Source organism: Orcinus orca, chromosome 7, assembly GCF_937001465.1.
Source record: "Orcinus orca chromosome 7, mOrcOrc1.1, whole genome shotgun sequence".
Lineage (NCBI taxonomy): Eukaryota > Metazoa > Chordata > Mammalia > Artiodactyla > Delphinidae > Orcinus > Orcinus orca.
Window position 1 is genome coordinate 6,526,578 of NC_064565.1, and position 19,486 is coordinate 6,546,063.

The 19,486-nt window shown below is 47.1% G+C and overlaps 2 protein-coding genes and 1 long non-coding RNA gene across 7 annotated transcripts in view; 1 reads left to right on the forward strand and 2 right to left on the reverse strand.

Annotated features, from left to right (window-relative positions):
* Positions 1-1,442, reverse strand: part of TMEM177 (transmembrane protein 177) — a 34,344-nt gene extending 32,902 nt beyond the window's left edge. The window contains exon 1 of the mRNA XM_004276911.4: positions 1,311-1,442. The gene's annotated coding sequence lies outside the window, so the exon portion shown is untranslated. The remainder of the gene's footprint in view (positions 1-1,310) is intronic.
* Positions 1,443-1,659: 217 nt separating this feature from the next.
* On the forward strand, positions 1,660-7,131 carry LOC117195482 (uncharacterized). The gene is made up of 3 exons (XR_004475197.2): positions 1,660-1,854; positions 4,036-4,176; positions 6,238-7,131. It is a non-coding gene; the product is annotated as an uncharacterized LOC117195482 (long non-coding RNA).
* CFAP221 (cilia and flagella associated protein 221) overlaps positions 7,131-19,486 on the reverse strand; it is an 84,736-nt gene continuing 72,380 nt past the window's right edge. For 3 of the 5 annotated variants that reach the window (XM_033400242.2, XM_049712113.1, XM_049712115.1), the window contains 2 exons: positions 15,101-15,193; positions 12,388-12,683 (listed from right to left, as the gene is read on the reverse strand). In XM_033400242.2, coding sequence (XP_033256133.2) covers positions 12,584-12,683; positions 15,101-15,193 — 193 coding nt within the window. In that variant the 3' untranslated portion in view covers positions 12,388-12,583. Of the gene's footprint in view, positions 7,539-12,387; positions 12,684-14,845; positions 15,059-15,100; positions 15,194-19,486 lie in introns of those variants that run through there. The other 2 variants (XM_004276903.3, XM_049712114.1) reach the window with 2 other exon arrangements.

Sequence of the window (19,486 nt, forward strand, 5' to 3'; positions counted from 1 at the left end):
CACCAGAGGGTGTCTGTGCTGTCAGTGAACACACACGCAACAATCGGTGCCCAGCAAGGAGCAGACACCCTTGAGGAAATGGCTGTGACAACTTTGATGCCCTTGGCTAGGCACAGCACCAAGCAACCAACCCCTCACTCCACCACCCACCCCTACTGAGCACGATCCCTAACTGACACATGAAGCATGTTCCACTCACTCAGTCTTACTACGTGTTCGACACGCTTCTGAGAGCGCTGCAGACATTGTTTAATGACGGACTCCTTACACCTCTGTGACTCATTACACCAGGGAACACCGAGGCACAGACAGGCTAACTGGTCAAAATCCCAAACGTAAAGTGGCCATGCTGTGGGCGGAATTGTGTCCCTCCAAATTCATATGCTGAAGTCCTAACCCCCAGGACCTCAGAATGTGACTGTATTTAGACATAGATAGGATCTTTAAAGAGGCAACTAAGTTAAAACTAGGTCATTAGGATGAGCCCTAATCCAATATAACTGGTGTCCTTACGAGAACAGGACACTAGGACACAGGCGCAGAGGAAGGACCATGAAGACACAGGCCAGAAGGTGACCATCTACAAGCCAGTGGGAGAGGCCTCAGAGGAAACTAGCCCTGCTGACACCTTGAAAGACATGTCTCTCACCCAGTTCTCGTCACTGCAGCCCTAGCAGACTAATACAGGCCCAGTATTTGAACACAGGCGTCCACAGCAGATTTTTCATTATAGAGTATTTCTGATGATAAATTACAAACATACAGAAAGGTGAACAAAATAGTACATCATAAACCAACTTCAGTCTATCAAGTCATGGCCAGTCTTGCTTTGCCTCTAATCCCACACATACTCCCCTCCAACTGGTTTATTTTGCAACACATTCGGGGCATCCTATTATTTCATCCGAAAATATTTCAGTAAAAATTCACAATTATTTAACTTTAGCTGAAGCTCCCTGTCCTCCTGTCCGATAAGTGTTTAATTAGCAAACTAATTGCTGCAAACAAGGGGGCAGCAGAGTCCAGAGGAGTCACATCACTTGGGCCTTTTCGACAACGAGGAAACTGAGGCCGGGGAAGAAAGGTGCCAGGCGAAGGTCCCAACGTCCCCAGGACCACCAGCGCCAAGGCCGCGCGCTCCAAGGAGGCGTGGGGGGTGGTGCCGCCCATCCTGCGGGCAGCCCGGCGAGAAGGGGCCGCAGGACCCTCGCTCCACGCCCAACCCCTAGGCTACGCCCCGCGGCTGGAACACACCTCCGAGGGAGCCCGCCCGCAGCCGCACGTCAGCCCGGCCCGCTCCGCGCGCTCACCTCCGCCTCCGCAGCAGCCCAGGACGCCGAGCACATGCGCAGGGTGAGACCGGGCCAGGCGCAAAGCTCACCGGCCGGCTCCGGGGTCGGGGCTCCGAGGGCGGAGGCAAAAGGGCGGGACTCTTGGGGGCGGGGCCGGGACGCACAGCACGCCGGCCCGGCTCTGGGGGCGGGGCCCCGGGAGAGAGACAAAAGGGCGGGACTCTTGGAGGCGGGGCTGGGCGCAAAGCACGCAGGCCCGGCTATGGGGGCGGGGCCCCGAGGGCGGAGGCAAAGGGGTGGGACGCTCGGGGCCGGGGCTGAGCGTCCTTCCCCACAGGTGGCCTGGACCTTCCCCACAGGTGGCCTGGACCTTCCCGTCTCGCTCTGGAAGGACCAGCGTCTCCGCGTGGGTCAGGAGGTGGCCACTGGCGGAACCCCCGTCGGAACCCAGGCCCCGTCCTTCCGCCGTGTCCCGTCCTTTCCCGTCGGGAAGCACTCTCTGCTGGCGGAGGCTCTGAGCAGGATTTTTATTACCATGGCCTCTGCTCCCGGCTCCTCCCAGGTGATCCGCCACGTGGGATCTTCCCGGACCAGGGCTCGAACCCGTGTTCCCTGCATTGGCAGCAGGTGGATTCTTAACCACTGAGCCACCAGGGAAGCCCACTTATATTTTAATTACTATTCAGTTGATTAAAGTATCAAGTTTAAATATCTCATATCTCTTAAGCCTAAAACGTCAGTTTGCAAATACTGTTATCTTAATAAATTCAGTGATCTTTGTATGAAAATAAGATTTTGTTTCTCCCTGTTCTTTGGTTAGCCTTCAGTTAACCACGGGCTTTACAGATTAAATCTTCCTTAATTTTACCCCACACTTCTGTACTCAATTGATCAAATTCCCTTGGGCATCTCAAACCATACTTTCAAATTTGACTTAGCCGACTCTTCAATACAGCAATAGCCACCCCATCCCAAGTAGTTTAATTCCCGAGCCAAATCTAATAAGCAAAACCTTACTAAACCATTAAGCAACTCTTATAAATCTAATAAAATAGACATAAATCTAACAGATTCTCTTACCTGTTCTAAACATCTTAAATGAAGTACATATAAAACAGTGGAATAAAACTCATTATTACAGATAGCCTACCCAGCACCCAAATATCAACCCAGGCAGATGCTTTTATTCATCTGGGCACCACAAATGTGCTTTCCTAACCCAAGGGCACACAGCCATCCTCTCGGGCCATTTCACACTGAGGTGCTGGAGGCTGAACTCTTGGTGGGATATTCTTGCCCAGGACTGGGGTCCAGCATGATTTCCAGGATGATTCATCATGAGTCAGTATTTATTAGGCTGAGTCACTGTGGAGATAATTGGACTTCCCAAGCCTGTGTCTTTTTTTGTAATAGTAAAATCTTCCGTAATTTTTCATTGCCTGAGTAGAGCTGATAAGATTCTACATCCCCTACCAGGGGTGCAATGAATATTTTAGCTGTTTGATTTGTAATGATGAAATTTTGATGCTGACCAAAACTTGAATATAGTATATGGTATACACACAGTCTGGCTTTGTCAACATACTGTAAACATCATTATAAACTTGTACATGCCTTCTTTTTCTTTTGTTTTTCTAGCATGCCTCATATGGCTCTGCAGAGAACTACTGCTTTCTTTCTAGTCCCCAAATTGTCACCAGCTGCTCAGTGGGAGCCCCTTTCAACTGGCTCCTTTATCCTTTAAAATTGCCCTGGATCATTTTGAAAGCATACTTTCTTTCTGGCAACACACTGGTACTCCAGGCCCACCTTAATTATCCTTGCCCTAAGACACAGGATCAGACACTTTCCACGGCTCCTGGCTTCCTTTTGGGGAGCTGTACTTGAGATCCAAACTCTAGGCGCTTTGGGCATATGTTAGACCACACTCTGGCCCTGGGAGTGGGTGAGAGCACGGAGGCCACTTTCGGGGCAGGCCCCGAAAAGATATTTTTAACATGTCATGGAATCATATCATTTTAAATTTAACACCAATTTAATGGACTACTTAAACCTTCTAATATAAAAATTTTTTTTGTCTTTTCTTGAATACCAGCTTCCCTATTGCCACAAATACAACATTTTTTTACTAACTTTAACGTGAATGCTGTCTATTATAATACCGACCCGCGGAGACCAAATTAGACCCTGGGCCCCTTGCCTAGGCTGCACTGCACAGCCCCCTCTCACTTCTGAGATCCTAGTTTTCCACTGACTGTCATTCCTTGGTATCTTTTTGACATCAGAAGCTGGTACTTTTGGTGGTGACTGTAGTGGGGACAGTTTGACTGAGTGATATCAGCTCATTGAGGGATAAATGAAATGACTTTATTTTTCCAGTGATTGCTACCAGCTGTACTCTTCACTGATTCCCTGCTTACTGACAGGGTCCCTTAAGGACACACAGTCCAAATCTATAATTTGTCAGTCAGTATCAGTTACTGGGACAGTATCATTTTGGTTGAGGCTTGTTGTCTGTTTTGAAACTTCAGTTTCATCTTTCACCCAGAACTGCCCCCATCGTGTCAGCACCCTCCCCAGTAAAGACTAGACATGTGGCTCCACTGGCTCTGGTGGGCGCAGAGGCTCTGCACTCTCGCCCACAGCGCTTGTCCTAGGGATTCTTCAGCTGGTGGGAAAGACAGAAAGAGGAAGAACGATGTTTCTTTCCACGACTGCTCACTGGCGGCCCTCCTTCCTGCAGGACATGATGTGAACAGCCGAGGCTGGTGGTAACCACCTTCCTGTCTCTGCTGTAGCCATCTCGGCTAATCCAGCTGGACTTCTGGCGGTGCTGGAGGTTAAAGGTGCCTCGGCACTGCGAGGCAGGAGGAGATTAGTCTTGGTAAGTCCTCTAGACGTGGGATCCAGGGAAAGGTGCAGAGTAGTTCGCTGGACAGTAATTACAGGACAGGCCCTGGGCATCCTGTGCAGGCCTGCAGTTCAGACGCATCAGCCTGACGCAGAGGGGAGAGCTTCTGGAAGGCCGGGGTGGGAGGGGGAGTAGCAGGGCCACTGGTGCCCCAGGGGTGGCCGGCCGAGCTCCAGGCAGTGGGGACCTGAAGAGTAGCCTGTCCTCAGGTTCAGGTCAACTCTACCATCAGGGCGAGGAAGTGTATCAAAAAGGGCCCACCTTCTGCGGGCCTCTAGCTGGCGAGACATTGAGCTGGACCTGGGAAGGGCATGTGTGTGTGCATACACAGGGGCTTGGGGGGTCTAAGTATTGTCTGTTGATCTTCTGTATATGCTTCTAGCTCTTTCCTTTGCATCGCTTCCCCTCTTTTCACAAGGGCTTTAACAAACTTCCCGTAAACAGAGTATCTGAAAAGAAACATTTGTTGAAGACACCACTGTTGGAGAACGTGTCACCAGACCCCCGTGTCCATGTCTTGGCTGAGTCCTGAGATCTGATTCAGCTCCTTGGTGTAAGACACGGACGCCCTCAAACTTCTTCAAGAAAAGAGGGGCTGTTGTGAGGCGGGGCCCTGGTAGCGGGCTGGCTGGGAACTGCTTGGCTCAGGGACTTGAGGGGCTGTCACAGGTGAGAAGAAAGTAAGGAGACTTGAGACTAAACGCCACGTGGCTCCTGAACAGTGAAAGCCCCTGGGTCGACAGCGCAGAGCCAGTCTTCATGTCCTGCTTTCGGTGATTGTGCCACAGTAGAGGTTAACATCAGGGGAAGCCGAGTACTGTATACGCGCGCTCTCCATTCTGGCTTTGCAGCTTTTCCTTAGGTCTAAAATTATTTCAAAGACAACCCTCAGAATGGGAGAAAATATTCGCAAGTGAAGCAACTGACAAAGGATTAATCTCCAAAATTTACAAGCAGCTCATGCAGCTCAATAACAAAAAAACAAACGACCCAATCCAAAAATGGGCAGAAGACCTAAACAGACATTTCTCCAAAGAAGATATACAGACTGCCAACGAACACATGAAAGAATGCTCAACATCATTAATCATTAGGGAAATGCAAATCAAAACTACAATGAGATATCATCTCACACCAGTCAGAATGGCCATCACCAAAAAATCTAGAAACAATAAATGCTGGAGAGGGTGTGGAGAAAAGGGAACACTCTTGCACTGCTGGTGGGAATGTGAATTTGTACAGCCACTATGGAGGACAGTATGGAGGTTCCTTAAAAAACTACAAATAGAACTACCATATGACCCAGCAATCCCACTACTGGGCATATACCCTGAGAAAACCATAATTCAAAAAGAGTCATGTACCAAAATGTTCATTGCAGCTCTATTTACAATAGCCCGGAGATGGAAACAACTTAAGTGTCCATCATCGGATGAATGGATAAAGAAGATGTGGCACATATATACAATGGAATATTACTCAGCCATAAAAAGATACGAAATTGAGCTATTTGTAATGAGGTGGATAGACCTAGAGTCTGTCATACAGAGTGAAGTAAGTCAGAAAGAGAGAGACAAATACCGTATGCTAACACATATATATGGAATTTAAGAAAAAAAAATGTCATGAAGAACCTAGGGGTAAGACAGGAATAAAGACACAGACCTACTAGAGAATGGACTTGAGGATATGGGGAGGGGGAAGGGTAAGCTGCGACAAAGCGAGAGAGAGGCATGGACATATATACACTACCAAACGTAAGGTAGATAGCTAGTGGGAAGCAGCCGCATAGCACAGGGAGATCAGCTCGGTGCTTTGTGACCACCTGGAGGGGTGGGATACGGAGGGTCGGAGGGAGGGAGACGCAAGCGGGAAGAGATATGGGAACATAAAAAAAAATTATTTCAAAATGAAAAAGAATTTTGAAATTACTGCTGCCTCGGTCCTGCCCTGTGAGTTAAGGGGAGCTCAGATTTCTGAACTCTTGTTTAATGCCAGGTACACTTTTCACATTTCCTAATGTAATCCTCACAGCCCCATGGGAGGCGAGCCCTGGAGCCGGTCGTACGGGGAAAGTGGAAGCTCACAGACACTAAGGAAGCCGTGTGGTTGATGAGAACAGGACCAGGATTCACCTGGGACCAGATGGCTGCCCAGGCCAGTTCCCCCACCGCCCCGCAGGGAGAGCCTGGCGCCAGGGCAGAGGAAGCTAGAGGCGGGACCCAGAGACGCAGGGGCTTGCAGCCCCCCGTGAGGAATCTGGACTTTATCCTGGAGGCCAGTGGGTCTCAGTCTGGGCTGCACATCAGATCCTCCGGAGAGCTCTAGAGATGATTACTGCCTGGGTCCTACCCCAGGAAGTCTGACTCAGCTGTTTCTTGGTTTTGTTTTGTTTTGTTTTTTATATTGGAGTAGAGTTGATTAACAGTGCTGTGTCAGTTTCAGGAGTACAGCAAAGTGATTCAGTTATACATATACATGTATCTAATCTTTTTCAGATTCTTTTCCCATTTAGGTTATTACAGAATATTGAACAGAGTTCCCCGTGCTGTAGAGAAGGTCCTTGTTGGTTATCCATTTTAAGAATAGCAGTGATTCAGCTGTTGTTTTTGAAGCTCTCCAAGTGATTCTGACGTGCAGCCAGCCTATGCATAAGAACTGGAGTCATGCTGCCACACACGGTCAAAAGGCCTGCTTGCCACTGACCCTTCGCAGGGACTCCTGGGCCCGAGGCGACGCCCTCGCGCCCCAGCTGCTCCCGAGAACCCTTGCAGAGGCCTCACCCTCTTCTCCCAAGCCAGTCTGCGGGCTCCGGTCGCCCCCCGCCTGGGTCTGCCCCCGTCACAGCCGCTGGGGAGCTGCTGTTTCCGGGAGCGGCCGCCAAAGCCAGGGTCTGGTGCTGGGGGGCCGTGGGAGCTGGCGGTCACGGCGGGGGGGGGGGGGAGCAGCCCCTCCCCCGCCCCCCAGAGGGCGCTTGGCCTCTCGCACTCCGGAAGCCTTTGCTCCCACACTAAAGCTTGCAGCCAGGAGCTCCAAACATTGCCATCATACTGATGACATTTTACTGTTACAGAGAAAAATAATTTAAAAATATATACATCATCCACATTTCAATTTTTTTTTCTCTGGAAACGTTAATTCCCCAAATGGCTGGAACGTAAACAGACCAAGAGGACCACGGTGACCTGCAGAAAGCAAGTGAGCGGAACTGACCTCCCGGTGACTGTTGTTATTCTAGAGTCAACGAGTTGAGAGCTTTGCCCCGCAGGGTCTTCATCTCTTCAAACACCTTTTCTCCTGCCTTCTCCAGTGGCTGTGCTTGGTCTCTCGCCTCTCTAAGTATATACATCAAACACAGACCCGGCAAGGCGCATCGGGGCCCTCATGAAACACCACCAACCTGCTGCCGGGCCCAGCGGTGCGAGAGATGCCTTGCGAAGGTCGGAGGGCTGTTTATCCGCATACACAGTTGAAACCCCGCTTAGCGATCACTTAGTTACCAGTGGAAACACCCAACTGGTAAGTGGCTCAAGCCTGGTTTCCAGTCTGAGCCGCACCAGTATCTTAGCAGAGCCACGTGACCTAAGCTCTCAGCCGCCGTTTCCAGACGCACACCTGATGTGCATCCCGTCCCCCAGGATTGTTGCAAAGGGGAAACGAGAACTTACTCGTACACATCCCGGCATGATGGCTTCTGAAGGCTCAGTTGGCGGGAGCCGGTTCTTCATGTTTATGAGTCGAGTGGACGCACATTATCTCTGGTTCTTCATGTTTGTAAGTTGAGTGGACGCATAGTTTCTCTGACTCTGGCCATAGTTCCAGAAGGTGGGAATCAAGAGGGAGGGCTCTGCACCTGGGTAGAGCAGTGGCTGATGTGGAGGCCAGATGTCGCCGGTGTGGCGAGGGGTAGAACTCTCCAAATATCTGGGAGGACGTGATGAGTGTATTTGGTTGGAAGCACAGATGTCTAAGGACTGTGAGCTCAGCTATACGATCTGACCAGATAGAAGAATTCAATACAGAATGAAGTGCTTCTCCCCTATATTCACAGCAGCAGGAATCTAAAGTCGACACAAATGAACTTATCTACAAAACAGAAACAGACTCATGGGCATAGAGAACAGACTGGTGGTTGCCAAGGTGGGGGAGGGATGAATTGGCAGATGCAAACTATTAGCTATAAGATGGATAACCAACAAGGTCCTACTGTATAGCACAGGGAGATATATTCAATGTCCTGTGATGAACCATAATGGAAAAGAATATGAAAAAGAATATACATATATATGTATAACTGAATCACTTTGCTGTACAGCACAAACTAACACAACACTGTAAATCAACTATACTTCAGTAAAATTAAAAAAATAAAATTAAGTGCTTCTGAAACATTTCCTAAAGAGGGTGAAATGTGAAGTTTTGGCAAATACCCGAAAGTTTTGAAAAAGCAGAAATATCTGAAAATGAAGAACTAAAATGTTCCCTAATGTGTATAATTAAAAAAAAATTGGCACCACCTTATGGAATCAGTGTAAAAATATATAGATCATGTCAGCCCTTAAAGATATTAATGATTGAGTGATATGATAATCTAAGGGGAGTTGAATGATATGTTGGCAACTAAAGTCACTCTCACAGTTTCTTGGACGTTTGCAATATGATTCTCCTTAGTGGGTCTTGAGAGGGTGTGGTCACCATCAAGGCAGCAAAGAATCTCTCGGGTTGATTACGGCCATCGAGGGAGAGCAGATGATTCTTTGCATCCGTGAAAATAAATATTTGCCACAAACCCAATAGACAGCAGTCTTCATGGGGACAATAAGTCCCACTGATGGGTTCTTTATTTCTATCCCTGTCTGACCAAGCTCTGGTGTGTGTGTGTCTGACTCTGTCTGCTTCTGGCTGAGGCTGAAGGAGGTGAGGAAAAGGCACAAGGAAAGAGAAGACAGAGCTGAGCGTTGGGTCATGCTTGCTATGCGCTGGAGAGAATTTCAGAACCAAATACCTGCTGTACAGCATAGGGAACTCTACTCGTATCTTGTAATAACCTATAAGGGAAAAGAATCTGAAAAAGAATATATATATATATACATATATATAACTGAGTCACTCTGCTGTATACCTGAAACTAACACAACTGTAAATCAATTATATTTCAATAAAAATTTGAAAAAAATGAAACAAAATCATCTGTGGGATATCAATCAGTTGGAATACTATGCAGCCAATAAACTGATAATTACATTGACAATTTTGACACATGAAAAAATGTACAAAAATAATTTAAACTGCAAAATAGATGAATTCAAATGGCCATGGATCTATTTATTAAAAATGTGTGAAATGTATGTGTATTTTGAAAAAAAAATTGGAAGCTAAGTTGTGCAGAAAATGTTTAGAGTTCATTGTTGGGTTTTTTTTGTTTTGTTTTTTTTGGTAAAGTAGCTAAAATACATTAAACAAGAAAAGAAGATCTTCCACTTTGGGTGAATATATAAAGTAATAAGTTCTACTTCATTCAATAATCATTTGATAATCCAATGGCATTCAGTATTAGCTTCTGTAGTGAAAATGGTGAAAAACCAGGTTAAATACCAAGTAAGCAAAGAGGTATTAGATATTGCCCCACTCATGGGGCAAACCATTCTAAGTCCAGGGGTAATTTTTGAAATTGAAAAAAAAAAGTATCCCTTAGTCAGGGATACTTCCCTGGTGGCGCAGTGGTTAAGAATCTGCCTGCCAATGCAGGGGACACGGGTTCGAGCCCTGGTCTGGGAAGATCCCACAGGTGGTGAAGCAACTAAGCCCGTGCACCACATCTACTGAGCCTGCACACCTAGAGCCCGCGAGCCACAACTACTAAGCCTGTGAGCCACAACTACTGAGCCCGCGCACCTAGAGCCCGTGCTCTGCAACGAGAAGCTACCGCAATGAGAAGCCTGTGCACTGCAATGAAGAGTAGCCCTCGCTCTCCGCAACTAGAGAAAACCCACATGCAGCAACAAAGACCCAATGCAGCCAAAAATAAATAAATAAAATAATTTTAAAAAAATTAATTGAAAAATAACCTCTTAGTCAACTGTTTGTTTGAAACCTGAAACAGAATGCAAAGTACATCTCTGTTGAGGTGTCAGAGGTTCTATGTGCTATGTAGTGTAACATGATATTTTATTGTTAATTAGCTGCTTAAAACCGATGCTCACTGAAATTCTATTTAAAATTTTTATTTCCTCGATTTTCTTTTACGGGAAACTGCCAGTCTACTTTCTGAGAGTGTTGGTTTGCTGTAGGCCTCTGCTACTATCACAAACAAACCAAAGGAACCCCATGCTCCTCTAAGATATGTGGGTATTCCCTTCCAAAAAGGCAGGGCCTCCCCAAAACACCCCAAACAAGGAAGACAAACTGAGAAATTTACAGTATACACAGGAAGGGTAATTATCCCTAAAATATGAGGGACTCTTACAAATCAGTAAGAAAAAGATAAACACTTTCTACAATATAGGTAAAAAATCCCTTCATAAAAGAAGAAAAACAATTGATAAACATAGGAAATTTTTTACCATCACTTGTAAACAAAGAAGTTTAAAATTAAAACAATGATATGGTCATTTAAAAACCTATCATATTGGTAAAGAAAAAAGCCTGATACCGTAACACGTTGTTCAGGGCATTTGAATGTGCGCATCCTGACCTCTGCTGGTAGGAGGTTTGTTGATGAACTTTCTGGATGGTGGTGAAGCACTATATATTAAAACCTTAAAATGAACATGAACCTAGCATTTATGTGTCTAGGAATTTATCCCAAGGAGACAGTCTGATAAGTTTTCAAGGAATTATGACACAAGGAGGTTTGTTGCAGCGCTACTGGCAACAGCAGAACATTGGAAAGAGGTGATGTGATCATCAGAAGGGCGTGTGAACACACGATGGCACATCCACGAATGAGATACAAAGGTGTATGTCTGTGTCTATACAGCTATGTTTATACTATACTGCTAAATAAAATTCCAGAAGATAAAACAATATGATTGAATTCATATATATATAAGGTATGCATGTATGAATATATGTCAACACATACAGTTGGCACTCTGTATCCATAGGTCCTGCATCTTCAGATTCAACCAACCCCGGATGAAAAAAAATTTCAGAAAGTTCCAAAAAGCAAAACTTGAATTTGCCGTGCGCTGGCAACTATTTACAAGTCATTTACATTGTATGAGGTATTATGAGTAATCTAGAGATGACTTAAAGTATCTGGGAAGATGTGCATAGGTTATGTGCAAATTCTACAGCATTTTATACAGGGACTTGAGCATCCACAGATTTGGGTACTCAGGATGGGGGTGTCCTGGAACCAATCCCCTGTGGATACCGAGTGATGACTGTATGTACGGTTTAACGAAATATAATAGGTGTTTATGGTTTATTTAAACTAACAAACAAATAAATCCTTGGAAGACCACACATCAAAATGTACAAGTTACTGCCTCTGGGTGGTAGGATTATTGTTTTTATTTTATTCTTTATATTTTTCTGTATTTTCTAACATTTTAATAGTAAAAAAAAAGGCTTTATTTTTATTTTTTTCAGTAGAATTTTTTTAAAATCACTGATTTGTTTATTTCTATTTTTGTTTATTTTTTGGCCACGCAGCATGCGGGATCTTAGTTCCCCGACCAGGGATTGAACCCGCACCCCCTGCAGAGTCTGAACCACTGGACTGCCAGGGAAGTCCCAAAAAAGACTTTTTTTTTTTAAAGAGAAAAAGAATTCTAAAAAGGATAACTGGAATTTCAAACTTACAAACCATATGAACTCTGGTGGTTATTTACTTTACCAAAGTATTCTTCAAAACCAATTCTTGAAGGGTGACGGTTTGCTTGGCTAGTTGGCCCCTGAGGGAGAGGCAAAGAGAAGAATTCACATGTGCCAAGCGAGTTCACATCGAGCAGCTGGAGAGGTGTCTTCGCACTGGCATCTCATTTAACCCTCACAACTGCCCAGTTACTTAAGATGAGCAATGCAGCTGGAGGTGGCACGGGCGCTAAATGGGCTGCGGCCCCGGGTCTCGCCAGGCTCCAGAGCCTGGGCCTCTTATACTGCATGAAGCTCATTCAGCTACTCATAAGAAACAAACACAGCTCTGAAATCACACGATAAGCAAATGGGAATGCTGGACTCTGTTCTAAAGGTTTATTTGCCAACAACATTTGAGGGAGCATCGCTATGCATAAAATACACATCTAAACATCTGAAGCATTGGAAACGTGCCCCTTTTGACACGTTCTTAGATCCAAACAGCACGGCAGTTCTGTGCGTCCCATAGGGTGAACTTTATCCTGGCTGCCTCTTCCTAAGCCATCAAAGCATCCACTTACTTCTCCTTCTTGGTTTCCTTGTAGTTCAACATAGGGAATTCCACCGCCATCATTTCTGGGGTCAGCATGATGTCTATACTCTGCTCACAGAGCTCGCTGAAAAGGAATAAAATCGAGAAATATTGTCGTCATTTAAGAGTTACGCAATTCTTTCAACATTCCTCCCACCTACTCTTCTGGAATCTACGTTAAAAAGCATAAGGCTGACAAATAGCTTTCTACCAACCCACAGTAGTGGGAATGGTTATTTATAAGCAGAGAATAAAAAGCAGTTTAGAGGGGGCTTCCCTGGTGGCGCAGTGGTTGAGAGTCTGCCTGCTGATGCAGGGGACGCGGGTTTGTGCCCCGGTCCAGGAAGATCCCACATGCCGCGGAGCGGCTGGGCCCGTGAGCCATGGCCGCTGAGCCTGCACGTCCGGAGCCTGTGCTCCGCAACGGGAGAGGCCACAACAGTGAGAGGCCCGCGTACCGAAAAAAAAAAAAAAAAAAAAAAAGCAGTTTAGAAATGCGGTTACAGAATTCATATTCTCTTCAGGTGCACGTGGAACATTTGCCAATATTGACCATACCTTGGACCATAAGGAGAGCATGAATGTTTCAAAAGATTGAAATCATTCAGAGAATGTTCTATGGCCACATGGAATTCGAATAGAAATCAATAGCAAAGAAGAGTAAAAAAATCCACGACTGCTTTAAAAATGAAACAGTATATTTCTAAATAACCTATGGGTGAGAGAAGACATCGCAGGGACAGAGGTTATTTTTATCTTGGGCTCTGCGATCCCCTAGAGCAGGGGTCAGCAAACTTTTCCTGTAAAGGCCTCTGCGGGTCGTAGGGTCTCTTATACAACTACTCAGCTCTGCTGTTGCAGCATGAAAGGAATCATGGAAAAACACATACATGAATGAGTGTGGCTGTATTTCAATAAAACGGTTTGCAAAAGCAGGTGGCAGGCCGGATTCGGCCGTTTGCGGACCCCTGGCCTCGAGCTTGGGTGTTGGATGGTTGCAGCTGGGTCCCTGCACATGTGGGTTCCAGCTCCACGAAGCAGCGAGAGAGAGGGTGCAGGAGCCCACTCCATCCTGGCCCTGCCCTCGGGAGGAGATCTCACGTCTGCTCCTGTCCCTTTGGCACAGGCCGAGTGACATGGATGGCGTAACTGCAGGGGAGGCTGGGACGGTGAGCCTCCGGTCTCCACAAGTCTATTTCTTTAGAAGGGACAGTTTTTTTGAGAGAGGCCGTCTCTGCTACACTCAGAGAAATGCTCCCAAGATCAACGAAGGCTTCAAAATTTAGAATTAGCAGCAGGAACCCTCTGCTGACAGCGATGCGTAAACAGAGGTGGGCAGAGCAGTTTTCTGTTGGGAAAACACCTTGAAACCCACAGAGTCGTTCTGATCCGTAAGCTTCGCTGAGCAGCGGCTCCGGGCCAGTCTCGCGTGAAGCCGGCGCTGTGCGGAGAGCGCCTTCCCCTTAGCGCTTTCCTCACCCCTCAAGAGTGGAAAATAGCAAGACCTTGTTGCGGGTGAGCGAGGCTTTTGCCAGATGCCCATTTAGTGCGCAGTAGATGTCGGTCACCGCCCCCCCTCCCCCCGCCGTCGTCCTGGGTGACAACCCCTGAGAAGCAGGTACTACTCTTCCCATTTCAGAGATGAGGGAACCGAGCCCCAGGGGTCCGCGCATCAGTGCTGAATGGGGGAGGGGTCTGCCGAGCATCTCCCCAGCTGTCCCCAACGCTGACCCTCAAGTAACCGTGTGTCATCCCCGCCCGCCCGGCTACAGTGTCCTCAGGAAACGCCCTCGTGCTCCGGGGTTTGAGTGGCGGACACTCAACCTCCCTGTTCACCCTGGGTTCCAAGCTTCAGGCGCTCAAGTGTCACACTTGGGTGTGGGCAGGTCTCACGAAAACCGACACACGCCTCAGATATTCAGGACTTCACTCACTGATTATCTACAGGGAAAAATGGTCGAGTGGGTACAGCCACAGGAGATTCAAGGATGCATTCCCACTGGATGTTGGATGCTCATCAGTAAAGTCAAGTTTAAGCAGCTTAGTTTGGGGCTGATATTTCTTTTTATTTTCTTCCTTTTTTTTTTTTTTTGTTTGTTTTCTCTCTTTCTTTTAAAATTTCCTTTGTTTTCGTTTTTCTCTTTTTTCTCTTTTTTATTTATCTGGGGGCGCTCTATTTCTTTATGCCCCTCCAAACCCCACCCACCCTTCGAGTACTAACCCCAGTCAAGGCGACTCTGCAGCCTTGGAAGCCCACTCAGCTCCCCCTCCGCTCACCCCTCCCCTGAGCGCCTTCAGCACGGAAAGGTCAGCCAGTGTGAGACCTTAGGCTGTTCTCCACCACGAATCCAGCATCCTATCTAGTTGGGCGTATGGCTGGGTGTTAGCCGTGTCTCGGCCGGGGTGCAAGCTCGGGCACTGGGCGCTCCTTGGAAATCTCTCACAGCACCGGGACTATTTCTGGAAAATAGACATCACGAGAGACCAAAAGTAAAAGAGTACCGTTCGAGGGTCTCCATTCTGTCTTCCTCTGGTAAGGTATCAAGAACGGCAGGGACGTCTATAGGAAGCATGGCTAAATTGAAGGAATCGCAGCTGTGGAAAAATCACACATTTGTAGTCTCGGGGTCTTTACACAATTTCCTAAAGCACTTTCCTTTCCACCACTGGTGTTTTACGCTACTGTTCTGCCCTGCTTCGTTCTTGCAAACCCACTCATGTCTCCCTAGAGGTAAAGGCGGGGCTGCGATAGGTACCAGTCAAACCCAAGAGAATGGGGCCAAAGAAGACACTTCCCGGTGTTACTGTAAATCAACTATACTTCGGTTTTGAGAAAGACATTTCCCAGAGTTTAGAAACAGAACTGTCAAACTTGTGGTGTCTAAACTTACGCTATTTCCCGGGGGTCGGGCTGGCGTGGGGCAGTTAGTTCGCTTTTTTTGTTCTTAATATTTTTTCCCACGTTTATACTCTTCCTTAGCTGTTTATTCAGTTTCAAACCTCCTCCCCACCCCCTTATATATTGTTTGGTATCATGATTTTACAGCTTCATATACAAATTACTGGGTGTTGAGGACATCAAAAGAATTGAGATGGGGAGAAAAGACATTTTGTTATTTTTAAAGTCGGCAGCAGACTTCTGTTTCAAGTTGGTGGAGCAAACACTCACCTTTTAAAAAAATTTCCCCTCTTTTGGGTCTCAACACCTTCTTAACATGCCTCTCAAATGATATTACAGGAACCCACAACAGCAAAGAGAATAGGAAAAGAGTCACAAATGGATAAACTTTTAAAATAATTTTCTGGAATAAGTTTCTAGAAGCTGAGAGGAGTGTTGTCTCATAGAAGAGAGTAAAGAATGACCCACAGCAGGAAACTGACCTCCTCGCAGGCTCTAGAAAGGCTGCAGGCAGAGGGTAAGGCAGGCTGCAGGAACGGAAAGCCAGGAGGTTAATTGAAGCCTCCTTGGTGCGTGCAGATACGTCTTGGAGATAAGTTTCTTCTCCTTGTTTAATAAGCAAAAATGCTTGTTTATTAAAGTGGTTATAGGTGAAGCAATTCTGAAACTATTTATAGAACTATTGACAGTTCTATAAAACTATTGACGTTCTATAAAACTGAGGGAGTGAGTGTGTTAGGAGACCAGGGGTTCTCACAGGGCAAAGAAGAGACAGACGACTATGGACCGGGGAAAAGCAAGCAGCAACTCCATGAATGTGGGTTGGGATTACAGGCACCGGTGTGGATTCATGATGTCTAAAATGGGTGTAGGTGTGTGTATGGGTGCCTACGTGCACATGGACATGTGCATATGTATGTCGATGTATGCAGTCATGTATTTTTGTATGAATGTGTACATACGTGTGTGTGTGTGCATATATATATATATGCATTTCCCCACGTACACACTCCGGCTTGTCCGCTGAGGAGGCCAAGAAATGACTCCCCCGCTCCACCCCCAGTAATGATGTGTGCACCAGGAACCCAGATTTTGGTCTCTAACACCATTCCTCACTGGAAAGGGACCTGGCTTCCACCACCCAGAGATTAGTCCTATTTACTGACTTGGTGACAGAGAACACAGCTTCTAACGGACAATCCCACTGAGACCTCAGAGCGCGTGTAGCCGAGAGGAGGGTGGGAGAAGGTGGAAGCCTGGACCACTCCCCAGGGGCCAGGGTGGTCTGGAAGACAGAATGGCAACAACCAAGGGTTTTTCATGAGATCAAACTTACCTAATTTTAAAATTCTGAGACCATGTCCTGCTTACTTTTCCATGTGTTAATATGTTCCTCTGGAATTGAAAGGGTGGTGGCAGTGGACGGAGATTGGGGGTTTTGTTTTGCTTTGTTTTGTTTCATGCCTTTCTTGGAAAAGTAAAACGCCGACAACTCTAAGTCAATTCCTAAGATTATTCTGGAAATTTCAGTTGTCTATAAAACCCCAAAGTCTGGGCACCACTGGATTAGATGACTTCTTTGTCGCTACTTACTCAGATTGCATGAAAGTCACAGACACTCAGTAAATTCTCTCTGAATTTATTAATGAGCAAAGAACCCAAGTGAGCTGTTTTGATCATTACGAATGCAAAAATAACTTGGAGTGAATAAACATTAACTAAGGATACTGCATGGTTTAACAGCAACTCTCAGGGGCAGAAATACAGGGGAAATAGCAGCTAAGAAATAGGTAATCTATTCAAGAAAAATGACCGCAGAGTTGAAATATCATTAGCAGATGTGTAGGAATTTAAAAGGGAATACTATTATAATTCTATAACTCTTTTAGAAATAAAAACATTATCTAGGGTCTTACATCATATAAATCCATGACAAAGAAATAAAGAATCCTCTCTTGATTTTATAATCTGTGGTGCAATTATGGTTTATTATGAAACAAATTGGCGAACAGAGCACTTGGGCACAGAAGCTGGAGGTAACAAGTCCTAGTTGGGGAGTTTTCTTGTTTAATTCACGTTTAATTCATGGTTAGTTCAAGCCCAAGGTGACTGCGTTCTGAGTGCCTTTTGAAAGAACAGCCTCGTGAGATTTTTCCAAGAACATTGCTTTGGAAAAAAAAACAGGATTTTTTTTCTTAATTCCTGAGACCAGTGCTTGCCGACAGCTGGTGGACCCCGGCGTGTCCACTGCCTGCCGTTGCTCGATGTGCGTATTCAGCCTCTGGACGGTACCCACACCAGCTGTGTTTGGTCTGCTGATGACTGCGGTCCATTCGGAAGTGCCCTCACCCCACAGCAAAATGAGGCCGTGTGTCTAGCTGGTGGCGGGCCATCGCCGTATGGTGGCAGCAGAGTTACCGCAAGGTTTAGTGGGTGGGGGAGGGCAGAAGTGGGAAGGGTTACTAAGGATGGGGCTAGATGCACCACTTGAGTCCTTACAACTCACGTGGTCCGTGAAGACCCCTTCACCGTCCCCGTTTCACAGATGAGGAAATGATTGCTCAACGGGCTTCAGTAATAGGTAAATGTGGCCCAGGGAAACAGAGTGGGTGACAGGGCTAGCGGGTTACGAGGCAGGTCTCTCAGACACCAAAGCACTCCTTCTCCCTACAAGGTCACTCTTCCACCCAGCCCTTGATTCTGGAGTTTTCAGATTCTAGAAATATGCTAATGTTACCAAACAATTTCGTGTGCCTGACGCACAGCAAGGCCAAGCAACCCGAAACGTCGGAGTCTGGAGCAGAGAAAGGTTCAGGGCCAGCAAGGAGACGAGGTGGTTTGTGCCCCAAAAACCCAGAACTGCCCAGTGGTTTTCAGGCAGGCGTTTTTAAAGGCAAAATTTGGGGTGAGGGCTGCAGGGTGTGTGACCGTCTTCTGTCTGGCTGGTGGGGAGGTACAGACCCCTCCCTATGTCCTCTGCCATGGCTCCTCTCTGAGGTGTACCCAGATAACAGTATCTGATGCACATTCCTCAGCTGTCTTACAGATGCCGAAACCCGTCAAGCGGAAGTTGACTACTTGACCATGAGCACGTAGCCCCCACACCTGAGGACTGACGATGAAACACCACCCTGTCACCTCACCACCACCCAGAGAGCTGTGCGCGAGCTGATCACACACCCTGCAACGCCCCTCCCTCACCTGGCCTTTAAAAATGCTTCCCTGGAAGCCACCGGGGAGTTGGGGCTTCCTGACCTTTAACTGACTGACTCTTTGCTTGGCGCCTGCAACGAACGCTGCACTTGCCTCCACCACGAGCCGGTGTCAGTAGATTGGCTTTGCTGTGCACAGGCGAGTGGACCCAAGTTTGGTTCGGTAACATGAACTCACAGAAAAGGAACTAATATTTTGGAGCCCCTACCATGGGCCAAATCTTGGTCTCATGTTAATCTCCAGGCAGAGGGGGGCAGGAAGCACCGAGGAAATAACCCGAAGGGAACAGCAGGTGGACAAGCCTAGATTCTGCTTCATTCAGGAAGAGCTTTTTGCCTGGCAGTGCAGGAAGAAGTAAAGGTAAGTGTTCCAGGGTCACAAACTGGATTGCAACGATCTCCTCAAATACCCGGGGAGGGGCAGGTGACGGGTGGTACATACGGGGTAGGTGCACATCGGGGTGAGCCTTCCTACCTCTGCTAAAACGAAAATGTCGAGGCTGAGCGGGGTCTTCACAGCAAGCCCGATCGGCTTGTGTTCTGCACGAGAGGACTGGGCCCAGAGAGCTGGCCACAGAGCGTGGCCGGGGCCACACAGCTCCGGGAGGCTGCGAGCCATTCTGGTGACGGGGAAGAGCCGGCACTCGCTGGTGGGAGTCAAGGGTGCGTGTCCCTGCCGACCCTGGTTGGCGGTGGTGCTCCGGCAGAGCTGGCCACTCCTGGGCCGTGGCAGGGCTCTGCCCCCACTTGGGCTGGGCCTCACCCTGAATCGAAGGG